Genomic DNA, 17,317 nt, shown 5'->3' on the forward strand with positions numbered 1-17,317 from the left:
TGGCAACGGGTTCATCCTCATGTCAAGTGAGGATGTTACTTCATCAGACAAGCCCTTCCTAAGTATCCCTTTCTTTCTTTGAGTGCTCAGCTCATACGTGAAATTCTTGTGTGTCTCTTATTTAGAATGCAATGTCCCAATGATGAGACTTACTTTACAAACTATCATAGTCTGAGCACTTTGTGCTACTTTGTGTAGGTAGGTAGATACCCAGTAAACATTTGTGGAATGAATAGCTGGAAAAAAAAAATCTTAATGGGTTTTGTTTAACTGCCATAGAAAAACAGGCCTGAGAAGTCCATGTAGTATGTTCCTCTGCTTCCAAGCAATGTGCTATACTATTCTGAACAGAGGTCATGACTTGTCTGAAAACTAAATGGAAAGAAGTTCAGGAGCATTGGTAACTCAGGCTAGGGTTTTATGACTTCCATTTTGTAAGGCTGTTAACCCAGATACCTCCTGTTTTGCTTTAAGCTCTACCCATTTGTGTTTTTCTGTTCTGTACTGTAAATATTGACATGTAAATTTTTTTTTTTTCTGGTGAGGGAGCTACTTTCCAAATAAATGCTGATAAGGTAGTTGTTTTATTTGTAGCTGTGTCTAATTGGGAATACTCTTTCTTATAAGCAATCTTCTTAGATTTGTATTTTCAGCTGGACAAGTGTCCTACTTTACCAGAAATTTCAGTGTAATTTTTTTCTGTCCCCTTTTTTTTCTTCCCTTATCTGACTCAGTTCCTGTGACTGACAACAGATTTCCTATCATCCTGGAAAACAAAGGTCAATTTAGCAAATGTCCAATGTTCACTAAAATACACTTTGTTGATTTTATTTTAGTTACATTAAGGCTTTTTGGGGAATAAAGGAGCACAATCTTTTAATCTAAACATTGTAATAGGTGAGGATTCCGCAATACTGCGTTTATGTTAAAATATGAATTTCGAGGTGTCTAAAAGAAGAATCTGTGTGATCAGTTTTGTTTTTTTTGAAATGTGAATGGTACTCAGATCTTTTCTTTCTCTTATTGCATTCCTATTGTGAAGTCTTGGGCTAATAAGTGCTTTATAAGCTGATTGAACTGGAGCAGTTCTCCTCATCCCCATAGTGTGTAGAGTCAAAACATTCAAAAGAGGTTTTTATATCCCAGTGTGACCCTTTATTAGAGCAAAGAGATGTAGAGAAAAATTGATACTGTAAGAACAGCTGGTGGAAAACTGCTCTTGAACCAGTTTAATTTCTTTATCTTCCTTTGTGGTACATCTGAGAGCTACAATTGGAAACCTGGCACTTACACAGAATGGTTGCTGAACGGGGTGCTCACACAGAGAGGTAGTTAAGTTTCTGTAGTAAGAAACTGCAAGATGATTGGGTTTCAGTTTAGAAGAAAGCCTGGGATGGATTCTTTGAGACACTTTTTTTTGGGGGGGGGTAGTTTATGCACTTTCTTAATTCATTCTTGGTAGTGGTATTTAGTGTATTCCTATTAAACAATTGAATAATTAATTGAATGGACATGAGATACATGAGAATAGGGCCACTGTCTTGTTCAACATAACTATGTCTAGAATATTGATTGTCAGTCAATATTGAAGGAGTGAAAATGGAAAAGAAGATAAGCTATAGTGGGGCAAAAGGTGGTGTTACCTGTGGATATGGGAAGGACAGTTTGGCATTTTGAAGGCAAAGATGTCAACTATAGCTACTATTATTCTCCCTTGCTTCTTTACTCAACTTAAAATAGTTACATTGAGGAATTTCACTCTTTGAAGCCTATCATTCCTCTCTAACTATTTTTAAATAGGTCTTTGTGGTTGATTGATTTTCCTGCTTCCTTAAGGTGAACTGCTATCCTGTTTGCATAACCTAGTTTGCATAGTTTTAATATATAGTGTAGCAGCCACTGCTAAATTGTATCATTTTGCTTCAGAGAGCAAGTATTTTAGATACAGCTTGTTTGGCTTTAAGAATTAATTTCATTGTGGTTGAGAGATGGTTTCTGCTGTTTTGGGTAGTTAATGAGCTTGGCTGTTAACAATAATTTAACTGTCTGTTATAGGAATGGTGATAATTGTGTATTTATTAATACTACAATGAAGAGGTTATAGAGACTATGTTTGCATGTTGATGGTAATGTTAGAGTACCAGAATTCACTCTGGCCTTCAGTCTTCCTGATTTGTAATTTAGCTTTGTTTATTCAGTAAGCATTTATGGAGGAGACATTCCTTAGGCACGGCATTAAGGCTGCAAAATTAAGCTAACCTGAAATTCCAGATTTCAGAAAACCCAATTAGTGGCATACATACATGTAAATAGGCCCTTATAAATAGTATGTGAAGTTAGTAGTTGCTGAGTGCTAGGGGAAGAACTGGATGTGGCAACTTCCAGTGAGTGGAGGTTAGAGGGGGATTAGAACTGAAAAAGGGCATAAAGGAAGTGGTCAGTCTAGAAAGATGAAGGCTGAGTTTTACTTTCCAGGTGAAGAGAGAGAAGCAGCATTACTACAGAAGAGAGTGATAAAGTGCAAATGGAGAGAAGTCTGAGTATTTTCTAAGAACCACAAGAATTTAGATAGGTGTTTAGGCATAGTGATGGAGAGGCAGGAGATGAGCCCGGGAGAGGAGGACGCTATAGCTCTGGATTTTTTTTACTTTCTGTGGTCTAGGATTATTGGCAGCAGAATCACTTGGAGGACATGTTTAGCGAATTCCTAGGCCCTCTTTGGGAGATTCACAGTGGATAGATTGCTCTGATAATGAGCACGCTAAATCTCCCATGTGTTTCTTGGGCAGGTACCTAAGTAGTGTGGTAGTTTTGTTATCATAATGATAGCAAACTTTTCCATATAGTGTACTGTATTCCAAGCATGCTTGAAAGTGCTCACACATGTTATCCTATTTAATATTTAAAACTGTTCTGTGAGATGGAGGTATTACTTACCAGTTTAAGGAGTTTGCTCAAGGTCACATGGTTAATTTGTACTGGAGCTGAGGTTGACCCCAGGCAGCCTGAATATAGATTACATATTCTTCATGCTGTTCTGCTTCTTTAAGAATGAGGTAAGAGGGGCTGGGAAGATGGCTCAGTGGTAGAGCGCTTGCCTTGCATGCCTGAGGCCCTGGGTTCGATTCCTCAGTACCATATAAGCAAAAAAAGAAAAAAGCCAGAAGTGGCGCTATGGCTCAAGTGGTAGAGCGCTAGCCTTGAGCTGAAGAGCTGAGGGACAGCGCCCAGGCCCAGAGTTCAGGCCCCACGACCGGACCAAAAAAAAAAAAAAAAAAGAATGAGGTAAGATGTGGTGCTGTGGCTCAAAGTGGTAGAGCACTAGCCTTGAACTGAAAAGTTCGTGGACAGCACCCAGGCCCTGAGCTCAAGTCCCACAACCGACAAAAAAAGAAAAGAAAAAAGAAAAAAAATTACTTTTGCCAAGTGTCGTTGGCTCTCACCTATAATCTTAGCTACTCAGGAGGCTGAGATCTGAGGATCGCAATTCAAATCTAGCTGGGGCAAGAATGTCCATGAGACTTTTATCTCCATTTAACCACCAGAAAACCAGAAGAGGCACTGTGGCTCAAGGGTAGAGAGCACTTGCCTTGAGCTGAAGAGCTGGGCGACAGTGCCCAGGCCAACTTCAAGACCCACATGAAATAGAAACTCTGAATGAAGTAGAAGCCTCAGAATAAAGACCTTCAGTGGTATGCTTCAATGGCAGGTGTCTAATATTTGCAGATAGGGGAGATGTACAATGGGGGAAAAACAGATTATTTTACTTTTTCCCCAGGTTTTAAATTATTAGTAGAGATAGATGGGCTTGTATTTATGAGTCACACATTTAGTTGAGCATAGCAGTATCCTTTATTTGTGGGAGATTTCTCCAAAACCTTCAGTGGATGCCTGAAGCCTCAGATAGTAATAAGCTTTATGTATCATCTTTTTTGTTTCTTTTTCTTTTTCCTCCTCCTCCTCTTCCTCCTCCTTCTTCTTTTTCCACTGGGACTTGAACTCAATATCTGATGCTTTCACTCATTGGCCATGCCTCCGACCCCAATCTCTTATATATAAGTACAGACTTACAATGAAATTTAACTTACAATTTAGGCACAGCAAGAGATTAACAACAATATGGTAGGTAATTATGATAACATACTGTAAGAAAAATTATGCACCTATGGTCTCTCCAGATATTTTGCATTAGCTCCTCACCTTGCTTGTGTTGTGAGAGGAGCAGCACCTCCAGGGAGAGAGGGGGGGAGGAGGAAGAGGTCTTGGGCCTTGTGATGTTGTGGGCTGGTTAATGAACACAAGCAATGGGATACTAGCATAGTTTATAAGAAACTGAGACCACTAAGGAGCGATGCTTGGTGTGTAGTGTGTACATCATGGATGTGCTGGGTGAAGGGATGGCTCACATTCTGTCTGGGATAAAGCAGGATTCCATTACAGTACCAATTCAATACTTAGGGATTGTTTGTTTCTGCAATCTTTCCATTTAATCCTTGCTGACCATAGTTGACTAAAACCACAAAAAGTGAAAATCACTGGGGTGGGGACCTACTATAACAAGATAATTTCATTTGCTATTAGCTGTAATTGAGAGAAAAGCTTTTGATTAAATAGTTTTGGGGCTAGTATTTAGTTGGAAGAACACATATAAACTGATTCCTAGCAGGCAACCTAATCTCTCTAACCAGCTTTTCCCATATGTGAAATACCTGGTACCTACTTCATAGGAACATTATTTTAAAAAAAAAAAAAAAAAAGAGGCTGGGGATATGGCTTAATGGTAGCATGCATGAAGCCCTAGGTTTGATTCCTCAGTACAACATAAATAGAAAAAGCCTGAAGTGGTACTGTTGCTCAAGTGGGAAAGTGCTAACCTTGAGCAAAAAGAAGCTCAGGGAGAGTGCCCAGTCCCTTAGTTCAAGCCCGAGGATTGGCAAAAAAAAAAAAAAAAAAAGAGTGAATGAATTAGATGTGTAAAGTACTGGGCCATAGTGTAAAATAATTGAAAAATAAAACATGCCATTTGTGCTCTCCTGCTTGCTAACATTAGGTATGTGCACACATGCACATTCATGTATCCATACACATCCTTAGGAGGTTATTATACCAAGAGAAGAAACAATTTAGGAAAGCAAGTTAAAGATGGCAAGTGACTAGAGAGATGGAAATAGTAAAGAGAGGTTTATGTCTAGTTCAGGTCTCACAGTCTTTGAGACTTCTTCCATTTTTAAAATCATGTACAATAATATAACAGGCAAAATAAGTAATTTTTCTCCAAAATCACTCTTTTTAAGAATCTGTGGCTTCCATATGTTTATCAAGTATTTAATATTCAATTTCCTCAAAAGATATTTCAAGTTCCTTTTCTAAGTTAATTCTCCTTTTTTTTTATCTTCTTGTCTCTTGTTACAGCTTAATTAATAAATGAAATAATTGGTCATCATGACTTGTGTTTGTCTCCTGGCTCTAACTTTTGTCTTTTACTACCCTCTCTGCCCTGTTAGCAGATCTAAATGACAGTATTCACTTGCTCGGTGAGAGTGAGTCATGTTCTCTGTGGGTGTAGTTCTTAAAGACTTGCATTGATAAAATGTACTATGAGAAACTTTTAATTTCTGTTCTGGGGTTAATATAACTTTTTTTTTTTGTATTTTGAGTTTAGAGTTAGTGTTACCATCTTTTCTTAGATCTCAGTACATTGTCTTTTAAAGAGTAGGCATTTAATGGATACTTGCTGAATGTGATGATACTTTTCTTCTTGGTTACAATGTGGCATTTGAGGCCACCATATGATTCAGATATTGACCACTAAACTTGCTAGTGGCTCACTATTCAGCTTAGCAGCTGAGAATATTTAATTTACATTTATTCTGGAAAGAGCAGTATTCTGACATCAAGAAGCATCTGGAGCATTTGTTAAAAGACAGATTGCTTGGTCCCATTGCTGACCCGCGTGTGTGTGTGTGTGTGTGTGTGTGTGTGTGTGTGTGTGTGTGTGTGTGTGTGTGTGTGCGTGCGTGCGTGCGTGCATGCATGCTGGTCCTGAGGCTTGAATTCAGGGATTGGGTGCTATCCCAGATAGTGCTTTACCACTTGATCCACATTCCACTTCTGGTGTTTTTGGTGCTTAATTGGAGATAGAATCTCAAGGACTTTCTTGTCTGGTCTGGCTTCAAACCATGATTCTCAGATTCCCAGAGTAGCTAGTATTACAGGTGTGAGCCCCTGGTGCCTAGCTAGTATCTCATTCTTTTAATCTGGGTAAAGCCAATCATTTGTGTCCAGTTTGCCACCACAACAAAGAAAATTCAGTTATATTGCAGTCTGAACAGGGTAAGTAAAACCAAGAAATAAATGTAAAAGAGTATCAGATAATCTTGATTTTCTTCTTTTTTTTTTAATGCTGAAGATTGAGGGAAATTCCCAGCCCTTGATTTTGTGAGACAAGGTCTCACTCTGTCATATTTTTCCTTATGGGGTTTGGGAATGTTACGAAGTGATAAAAATGGTGCTTAATATGTACAAAGCTGAGTTCAATCCCCATCACTCACACTCCCTGCTCCATAAAAAAGAAAAAATAGTCTGTAGCTTTTATACATATAGGGTATAGTCGTAATTATCTTTAAAAGATGTCTTTTTTAGAAAATGAAGTGATGTCATGCTTTCAGAAATGTGTATTCATTTTCTACTGCTAAGTGACACATTACCACAGACTTGGTATTGTAAAACAACACACATTTATTGCCCCATGGAAGTGGAGCTGTGGTATAGCCTCCGTTTCCATGGGTTAGGAGTCTGGGCATTGGTTAATGGCTCATCTACAATGAAGGAGTCCTCAGACTGTGTTCCCATCCAGACCTTGGGGTATTTCATAAGCTCACATCAGTGCTATTTGAGCTTATTCAATGTCAACAGACCTTTCCTTATTGCCAAGGTGATGTTTTATGTAATGATAGAGAATGATGAAAATGACTTCTTGTCACCTTTGCCATATAATGCATCATAGAAAAGTTAGCAACATCCTTTACCTTTTCTGTATTCTGTTTCTTACAAGCAAGTCACAGGTTCCACCCTGGAGGTAGATTGATTATGTAAGGGTGTGAGTCATTGGGATGTGGCTGCCATAAATTGGAAGAGAGAAAAATGAGTATTAGAAGATCATGTGGGAATACTAATTTCAGAACATTGAATCTAGGTAGTTCAATAATTTTGTACTCAAGCCAGGATATGGTAAATTGGCTTCAAAGAAAGTGGTCAGTTTCATGGGAGTCTTCTCAAACTACTCTATCCTTATTGGAATTAGAAAGACTTACAGCTTAGACCTTACTGTTTATTACTTGTGGCAGTTGCTGAATTTTGTGACCTCTATATTTGGAATGCAGACAGGGATAATTTTTCTGATCTGTTTTATAATCCTAACAATCGATATAGTTGTCCTTTGGAAACTCTGAAACATTACACAAGTAATATGGTGTTCTTAATAGGGGACTAGTAAGGGAAGGGAAGCTTCCCATTGTGAAGTTAAAAGGTGCAGTAGAGCAAGTGCCAGTGGCCCACTTCCTAGCTGCTCAGGAGGTTGAGATCTGAAAATCACAGTTGGACTGGCTAGACAAATCTACAGAACTCATATCTCCAATTAATCAGCAAAAAGCTGGAAGTGGAATGTGGCTCAAGTGCCAGCTGAGAGTGGCAAAAACTGAGTGAGAAACTCAGATATGTAAAAAGTTGGGTTCAAGCCAGAGAAGGGGCTAATGCTTCCTGTGCCCACACTGATGGCAGGAAACATGCAAAGCAGTTTGGTGTAGGCTTTCCTAAACATTTGCTGAGCTTTACACTTTATGTCAGAGTAGAAAGAAAGTTGGAACACTTTTCACATTGTGATTTTCTTTATATATCATAACTCTGTGAAATATAGTTGAATGTGGTTTGTGTATTAAAGCAAACTCTTTTAACTTTTGTCACATTTTTTGGAGGGAATAAAACTTCTTAACAATTAGGATCTCTTGTTTTGTGTTTTGTGCTTCAGTGATGTTAGTTGTAGGGAAGACATACAGAAGACGGGAATGCCATTGCTAAAGAACTCAGCTCCAGGACAGGTAAGAACCTATGTCAACCACCGGAGCTTCTGTGCTAGTGAAGTCTGAGACTTAGGTAGAGTTAAATCTGATAAGAACTATCAGCAAGGGAGTGACCTCAGAGCCATACCTTGCTATGCTAGTGGACATTGGACTTCATCTTGTAGGAAGGAAGAGAAAAGGCATTCCTTTGTTGTCTCTTGGGTTCTTTTGTTAATTTGTTTTATGTTTTTGAGACAGGGTAGCATAAGCTGGCCTGAAGCTAGTTCATAGCCCAAGCTAGTTCGTAGAGCAAGCGGGCCTCAAACTTGATCCTCTTGCCTCAGCCTCCTGAGTTGCTCGGATTATAGGCAAACCACTCCTTTCCCCCTTAGCTTTCTTGAGAGGTTAATAATTAGTATTTTATTTCATTATGTTGGGGAAATTGCTATGGATAATAAATATAATTCACACAGTGGACCCAGCTGTGAACTATATTGCTTTTTACTTCTAAAAAACAAGACTACCATGAATGATTTTGAGCTCAAGAATTTCGGAAATTAAAAAAAAAGTCAGAAACATTTAACTTTGCTTCCACCTGAAGTGATTAACAATAAATGCAGTTCTCAAATTGTCACGAGTTTATAGTCAAGCCACATTTTATGGGCTTCTGTAATTAACCAGATATATGTTTTACGTGTAGAAAGTGTACATTTCAGCTAGGTGCTGGTAGCTCATGCCTACAATCCTAGCTATTCAGGAGGCTGAGATCTGAGGATCATAGCTTAAAGCTAGCCTGCCCAGGAAAGTCCGTGAGACTTATCTCCAGTTAACAATCAAAAAAACCACAAGTGGCACTATAGTTCAAGTGGTAGAGCACTAGCTTTGAGCTGAAGAGCTCAGGGACCGTGCTCAGGCCCAGAGTTCAAGCCCCATGACTGACCGGGGGGAAAAAAAAAGTGTACATTTCAGGTAAGAACAGGCTTTCCATTAAAATTGTTTGATAGTAAGAAGCCTGTTCTTATGTTGACTAAAAAACAAGGCAGGGGAAATCTGCTATTGATAATAGATACTAGAGCATTACTTGGGGCTGTAGCCTCAGTGTTTAGTTTTAGTGCCAGGGATTTCAGTGCAGTTCTCTTATCTCTACACAGAAGGGATTTAAATAGAATATCTGTATAAAGACAGTACTTACTGAATACGTGGCTCAAGAGGTAGAGCACTAGCCTAGCAAGTTGGGAGGCCCTGAGTTCAACCCCAGTACTGCCAAAGAACCAAAAGCAAGCAAACAGTACTTATAGGTCCTAGAGTGTTTTTCATATTTTTAACATATTTCAGGTTCCTTCTTCCTTTGGCCCTTTTCACAGCATATTTTGGAATTGTCTTAGAAGGAATTATTCTGAAGACTTCAGTTTCTAAATACTAAATGGTTGATGTTAGCCGAATGAACGCTCACCTGAGGAACTCTAGCAGTTCCACTGGTCTTTCCCTTGTGTACTTTTGTTAACCTTCAGTCCATATTCTATATTGTGAGAATGATACACTAAAAATATAAATGAGCTTTTTTTGCTTTGAGCAAAATCTTAATTCACTGTGGTCCTGCTGCGTGGTGCCTGCCACCTTTCCAAGCTTATTTCATACTCCCTTCTTCACTCTCCCATGGCCTTCCTTTAGTAGTTCAGCTATTTTTTGCTTTATGGTCTTTGTACTTTTTGCACATCTCCGCCTGGAAGAAATAATCTTTTTTTTTGGTCAGTCATGGGGCTTGAACTCTGGGCTTGGGCGCTGTCCCTCAGCTCTTTATCTCAAGGCGAGTGCTCTTCCACTTGAGCCACAGCGCCACTTCTGGTTTTCTAGTGGTTTATTGGAGATAAGAATCTCACAGATTTTCCTTGCCTGGACTGGTTTTGAACCATGATCCTCAGATCTCAGCCTCCTGAGTAGCTAGGATTACAGGTGTGAGCCACTGGCGCCTGGCTTAGAAGAAATAATCTTGGCATGTACCTTTTCCTCCAGTGTGTGTGGAGAAGAGTCATACATATTCTCTCTCTCTCTCTCTCTCTTTCTTTCTCTCTCTCTTGAGACAGGGCTCAGAATGCTATTCAGACTGAGCTCTCCCACCTCAGCCTTCCAGGCAGCTGGGACTATAGATATAAACTACTATTCCTGCTTATTTTTATTTATTTATTTTTTTGAGGTGCTAGGGATAGAACCTAGGGACTTGCAATAAGTTAGTCAAGTACTCTACCACTGAACTACACCTGCCTGTCCTGGGATTTGAACTCAGGACGTGGGCTCTGTCCCAGAGCCTCTTTGTGCTCAAGGCTACAGTGCCACTTCTGGGTTTTTTGAGTAGTTTATTGGAGATAAGAGTTTCACAGATTTTCCTGCCAGGGCTTGGCTTCAGACCATGATCCTCGTATTTCAGTCTCCTGAATAGCTAGGATTATAGACGTGAGTGCCCGGCTCCCTGTTTTTCTTATATATAAACACACAGATCTTACATGCATAAGTTAGTGAGTATTTATTCATATATATGTATTCACTTATATCTATCATATGGTTTTGTTTTTTGTTTTTGTTATTTTTGGTCGGCCTGACACTGTCCCTCAGCTCTTCAGCTCAAGACTAGCACTCTACTACTTGAGCCACAGCACCACTTCTAATTTTCTGGTGGTTAATTAGAGATAAAAGTCTCACAGACTTTCTTGCCTAGGCTGGCTTTGAACCACGATCCTCGGATCTCAGCCTCTTGAGTAGCTAGGATTACAGGCCTGAGCCAGCAGCACCTGGCTTAGTTTTGAGTTTTTTTTTTTGAACTTGGACTTAATGCTTACTGGCAGATGTTTTCCCTCTTGGCCACACTTTTAGCCTTTTCTGTTTTTTTCGTCTTCAGGGCACAGTTTAAGTGGCCATTTGAGAAGGTTTCTCACTGACTTGAGTTGACGTACCCAGTTTGTTATTTTTCTGGGGATATGGGAGGATGGGTCACTTATCATCATTAGCTGCTTAGGAATGCTATAAAGTTCTCACACAATGGGTAGCTTTAAGCAACAGATACTTTCTCGTAATTTTTCCACAAGCCTAGAAAATCAAAGTATTGGCAAGCCTGTTCTTTCTCTCCTGATGGGAGCTTCTGATGGCTCCTGGTGCTCCTTGGCTTGTGATAGCCTATCTCTCATCTTGGCTTTGCTCCTTTCATGCCTTCTTCATCTCACTATCCCAATTGTCCCTCTTCTTTTTTTTTTTTTTTTTTGGGTCCGGTCATGGGGCCTGAACTCTGGGCCTGGGCGCTGTCCCTCAGCTCTTCAGCTCAAGGCTAGTGCTCTACCACTTGAGCCACGGCGCCACTTCGGGCTTTTTTTTTCTTTTTGCTTATGTGGTGCTGAGTTGTCAAACCCAGGGCCTCATGCATGCAAGGCAAGCGCTCTACCACTGAGCCACCTTCCCAGCCCTGTCCCTCTTCTTAAACAACACTGTTTCTTTTCTTCATAGTTAAAGTTTAGAAAAATCTCAGGCTGAGCATTGGTGGCTCGCTAATCAGGAGGCTGAGCTCTAAGGATTACAGTTTGAAGCCAGACTACACAAGAAAGCCTATGAGACTCATATCTCTAATAAACTATCTAAAAAAAAGCCAGAAGTGGTGCTGTGGCTCAAGTAGTAGAGTGCTAGCCTGGAGCATAAAGAGTTTCAGGGATGGTGCCCAGGCCCTGAGTTCAAGCCCCCAGGACCAGCCAAAACAACAACAACAACAAAAACACCTCAGCTTGTGATTATTAATATCTGTCTACCTCACACTAGACTATAGTCTTGAACTCAAGACACACCTTGGTTTTCGCCACTGTCTTTACAGTGTGTCAGCACAGTCTGGCAGAATCATAAGCATTCAGTCACATGTACTTGACAACTTGATGAGTGAAAGAAGAATGAATTCTGCTCTTTTTCTTTTTCCCCTTTCTTTCTCTGCCTTTCTCTCTTTTTCCTTCTCTCTTCTCTCCTCTCTATTTCTCTCTTACTACAATCCTCAGAGCTCAGCCTCCCCAGCAGCTAGGATCACAGGTGTGAGCCATCAGCACCCAGCTTTCTGTTTTATTTGTTGATGTGGACTTAAGTTTAAGGAAAAAAGGGGGGACATTTAAAAATTTCTGATATTTGGCAACACGATATTTAAGGTAATTCTGGATTGCACTGTACTTTATAAAAATCTTTGCTTTGTAAGATATGTATACTTTCCATAAAGGACATCAGAGAATTCTATATCCAGATCAAAATGATTAAATATCATAATAGCAATCTTGAGGGAAAAGTGTAGAAGTTCCAGCTTGAGGAGCATTTTTATGGAGACGTAGGGGAAGGCCTTATGAACGTGCTGAGATTTACAAGCTGAGAATTATGAGGACATATCTATTTCCTTGAATAATTGAGTCGGGATCCAAGGAAACTGGAGAAGGATGGCTTCACCGTCTGTAGAGCAAAGGCCAGAGTGGAGGTGTCCAGTAGCAGTAATGGTGCTGTAGGCCTGCAGTGTGGTCTTCTTGCCATAGGAAATCAGTAGTTTCTTGAGTAGCATATGTTGTTGAGGAAGGAGCTTACAGTCATGAAACACTTGAAACATTCCTTTTGCCTTGATTCAGTTTCTGGACAGGATTAACAACAAATTACATTGTCTGTAACAGCAGTTCTCAAACTAAAGCCCCCAACTTTGAATAAAGGTTGATTGGAAGAAGATCTGTGACTGCTTCCCTGTTTCAGTGGCAGTGTTGCTTATTTGTTGAGTTTTTTTGGCTTCCAACAGCTAAAATGTTTACTATTAGACTCTTTGCAGAATAAGCTGGCCAACAGCGGGTCTACCGAAGTAGACCTACATGACAAGAGACTGAGTCTGTGGCAAAAGTGGAGCAGCAAAAGGGGATGTGGGGACAAACGAAGGAAAGATGTAGTTGTGACAGACAGGGAGAACAGGATCTGGTTATTTGGAGGGCTGTTATTTAGAAGAAAAAATGAGATCCCTTTCTGCTTAACTTTGAGGAAAAAAAGAAAATTTAGGATAAAATGTACAGGTTTGGGAGGATTTGTTAGTGCATAGAAAAATGGTTTTAAGCCAGGTGTGAGTGGCTCATACCTGTAATCCTACCTACTCAGGAGGCTGAGACCTGAAGATTACAGTTTAAAGCCAGCCCCAGCAGGAAAGTTCATGATATACTTATCTCCAATTAACCACCAGAAAATCAGAAGAAAAGCTGTGACTAAGCTGGCCGTTGGTGGCTAATGCCTGTAATCTAGCTACTCAGGAGGCTGAGATCTGAGGATCACAGTTCAAAGCCAGCCAAGGCAAGGAAATGCATAAGACTCTTATCTCCAACTAACCACCAGAAAACCAAAAGTGGCCCTGTGGCTCAACTGGTAGAGCATTTGCCTTGAGCTGAAGAGCTCAGGAACAGTGCCGAGGCCCAAAGTTCAAGACCCATGACTGACCAAAAACAAAAACAACCCCTCTCCCCGAAATTGTAGCTCTTAAGTGGTAAAGTGCTAGCCTTGAGCAAAATTGTTCAGACCCAGTGCCCAAGCCCTGAGTTCAAGCCCCTTGACCATGAAAGAAAAGAGACAGACAGACAGACAGACATACACAGAGAGAGAGGGAGGGAGGGGAAGGAAAAGAAAAGGAAAGGAAAGAAAGATGGTTTTAGCATTGAATTGGGCTGCTTCTGGAAGGAATGTTTTTAATTTGAGAATCAAAGGCATTTATAGAGAACAAATGACTCCTACTATTCTAGATGTGGGTCAGATATACAATTGAGTATAAGGTTAGACATCCTCTGAGCACTCTTATGGTTTGGGATTGATTGATTGATCTTTGCTTTGCAGTGATTGTCTCTAACTAAGCCTGTGGTTCTCTAGCATTTTCCCAGGATCTTATAGAATGGAAAAACCAAGAAAGTCAAGCTGAGTGTCAAATGGATTAGTTACCAGATTCAGTGTTTTGGTTTGTGCCTCCCCCCCCCAAAAAAAAAAATCATTCCAATGTAAAATAAAAGTGTGTTTGACAAGCATTAATAAATATCCTACATCTAGTTTAGCATCTTTAAAAGTTTGTATTTGGGAATTTTTCTTCTTGTTGACCCACAAGACTGTTCTCAGTTTCTTTGTATTAGGTGATACGTGACCCTGAGACTTTTCTCAGGTGTGTAAGGCTAGAACACTGAGTACTTTTTATGCTTATTGTTTGTTCCTTGTAATCCCATATTAATCTTTCTTTTCATACTTGAGCTCATCAGCTATTACCCAATGTCTAATAACTGAAGCCCTGGAGGATAAACTGACCCTGTATTTAGTTCTACATGTTCTTATTTATTCTGGTCTCCCCAAAGGAGAGATTTATGGCTAAAGCATCAGAGTTTGAAAAGAGCTTTTTCTCCCGGAACTACCATCCCTTAAAGGATTTTGTTTTAGATATGAATTAAAATGATGAAAAGCTGCTGAATGAGACTTATTCAGTGAACATTTGAATTAAGAACATTGTACTTTGTGTCCTGTATTAGGTATGCATGTGATACCTTAAACCTTTATATTCTGATTGGAACCTTTTACAGCTTTTGTGCTTTGCAATACGTGATAAACTTGAAATGGGAAGTTTTCCAGTTTGTCTTGACTCTTGTCTTGACTCTTGTCTTGATCACATGGTTCTGGATGCAGATTTTTGTGAAGCGGAGGAGGCAGGACCCTCCCACATTGTTGTTGGCAGATGAAGAGGTTCTTGTAGATCCCAGGACCCACGGTCTGTGGACTTAAATTTGGGTGATTATTTAGGACTCCTTCATTCTTCAGAGCTTCCAGTGTGGTGATACTGTTATATGGACAGCTATGAACTGTAGAACACTTTTTAAGTCTTGGAACATTGGAAGCAGTTCCTACATACTCATAAAACATTTAGGAAGAAGGTTGATCTTTTTTTGGGGGGGGTTCATTTCATAACTTTTTTTTTTATTGTGAAAATGCCGTACAGAGGGCTTACAGAAGGTTGATCTTTAATTATAATTTAAAATACTTGTTACTTATTTTACACATATAGTAGACATCAACATAAAATGTAACTAAAACTTTGAGTATTCTAGTGTCATTTAAATGTTAGATAGCTAAATTAGGTAATGACCCAGATAAAATAATGTGAACTCCTTCAGGGTAAGAATTGTCATATAGGAAAGTTTTATTCTCCATATCTAGTGGAGTGCTTCCCATATTCCAGGTACTTGTGTGTGTGTGTGTGTGTGTGTGTGTGTATTACATATTATATATAATTTTCTTTGAACTCTTTCTTGCATGAATAGCTTGGTAATTGGGGTATAAATTCCATTACCACACAATTAACCTGTTTTGTCTTCCACTGTTCATGTATGCACTCCATTTCCTTCAATAAGATGATCTGTCATTCCTTTGGTGCCCAAAGCACATTATGTAATTCTTACATTGCAGGTACTGTATGTCCGGTACTATTGTAGATAGTTTCACTTATTACTTAATCTAATCCTGTGCCGGTCCTTTGAGGCAGGGCTCTCACTCATGTCACAGACAAGTAAGCTAGGACAGAGAGGCTGCCCACAATTGTCCAGATAGTAGTGTATCCGTAATGGTGTCAAGGGGGAGAACAATGGGACCGGTGTAAGTTGAGAGTGATGAAAGGAGTGAAGAAGGCATGTGATTATGTATAGTGTGCATTTTACTGGTTCTGTATAATAACTGAAAATAGGAAAATGATATTAAATTCCTTCTTTTGAGGTGCTGGGGCTTTACCCAGGGCCTTGTGCACCCTAAGTAATACTCTCCTACTTATTTTTATCCCCAGCTATCAATATAAGTTTATTTACTAAGACACTGACATATTATAAAAGTTGGTTTTGAGGGAAGGATGAGTCAATGATTCTCTTGGTTATTTGGATTCTGGTTGGGTATGTGTGAATGAAATGACCATTGTTTGATTAACTCCATGATTTCAGAGTGACTTTTCGACTTCCTGTGACCTTGCCCTTTGCTATAAAAATAATAGCTTGTCTAACAGTGTTTGCTATTGTAGTCTTGTTTCAGATGAGGATATCCTACAAATAGATGTATTCTCCAGTTTTCTTTTCTTTTTACTTTTTTTCTTTTTTCTTCTGCCCCTCCTGGGGCTTGAATTCAGAGCCTGAGCCTTTTTTTTTGGGTGAAGGGGAGGGCTCAAGGCTAGCACTCTACCACTTCAGCTATAGCTCCACTTCTGGCTTTTTGGTTATTAATTAGAGGTAAAACTCTCTTGCACTTTGTTACCTGGGCTGGCTTTGAATTGCTGTCCTCCGCTCTTAGTCTCCTGAGTAGCTAGGATTATAGGTGTGAACCATTGGCATTCAGCCTCCAGGTTATTTTTGTACTATTATTTTCATTTGAGAAATTATATTTGCTAATATGCTGACATTAACTCAGAATGTTTTACTTTCTTAACAGTACAGTGCTGTGGATACCAACCCACTCTCTTTATATGTCATGCATCCATTTTGGAATACTATTGTAAAGGTAAGATAATTAATAGATGTGCTTATTTATTTTTATTTTTTTTCCTTAAATAGTGGAACTGAGGTTTGGCTCAGGGTGTCATACTTCCTAGGCATGGTCTCTCCACATCCACAGCCCCAGTCAAGTCGCGTGTGTTTTGTTTTAGTAGGTCTGAAGTACTTTAACCTATTTAGTGGAGTGGTAGGCTTCAACTCTTAGCTTAATAAGATATCCAGAGATGCCTCCCTTTTCTCCCTTCCCTTAGTCACCATATGCTATTTTGGGTTTTGTTGTTGTTGTTGTTATTGTTGGTTGTGGGCTTGTACTGGGGGCCTGGGCACTGTCCCCTGAGTTCTTTTTGCTTAAAGTTAGTGTACTACCACTTTGAGCCACAACACCACTTCTGGTTCTCTGGTGGTTAATTGGATATAAGAGTCTCACTGCCTTTCTTGCCTGGGCTGGCTGTGAACTGCGAACCTCAGATTTCAGCCTCCTGAGTACTTAGGATTACAGGCATGAGCCACCAGCACCCAGCTACCTTTTTGGTTTCTCTTTTTGCAATCTATAAATTTACACACTTCAATTTATCTTTTTTTTTTTTTTTCCATCGGTTGTGGGGCCTGAACTTTGGGCCTGGGCGCTGTCCCCCAGCTCTTCAGCTCAAGGCTAGCGTTCTCCCACTTTGAGCCACAGTGCCACTTCCCAGCTTTTCTTCTTATGTGGTGCTGAGGAATCGAACCCAG

At 39.8% G+C, this 17,317-nt stretch overlaps 1 protein-coding gene across 4 annotated transcripts in view; it reads left to right on the top strand.

Moving 5' to 3' along the window:
- Nucleotides 1-17,317, top strand: part of Selenoi (selenoprotein I) — a 43,599-nt gene that overhangs the window by 1,097 nt on the left and 25,185 nt on the right. For all 4 annotated transcript variants that reach the window (XM_042696798.1, XM_042696799.1, XM_042696800.1 and 1 more), the window contains exon 2: nt 16,527-16,595. In XM_042696798.1, the coding sequence (XP_042552732.1) occupies nt 16,527-16,595 (69 nt within the window). The remainder of the gene's footprint in view (nt 1-16,526; nt 16,596-17,317) is intronic.

Source organism: Dipodomys spectabilis, unplaced genomic scaffold (assembly GCF_019054845.1).
Source record: "Dipodomys spectabilis isolate Male_0828 unplaced genomic scaffold, ASM1905484v1 ptg000210l, whole genome shotgun sequence".
Classification (NCBI taxonomy): domain Eukaryota; kingdom Metazoa; phylum Chordata; class Mammalia; order Rodentia; family Heteromyidae; genus Dipodomys; species Dipodomys spectabilis.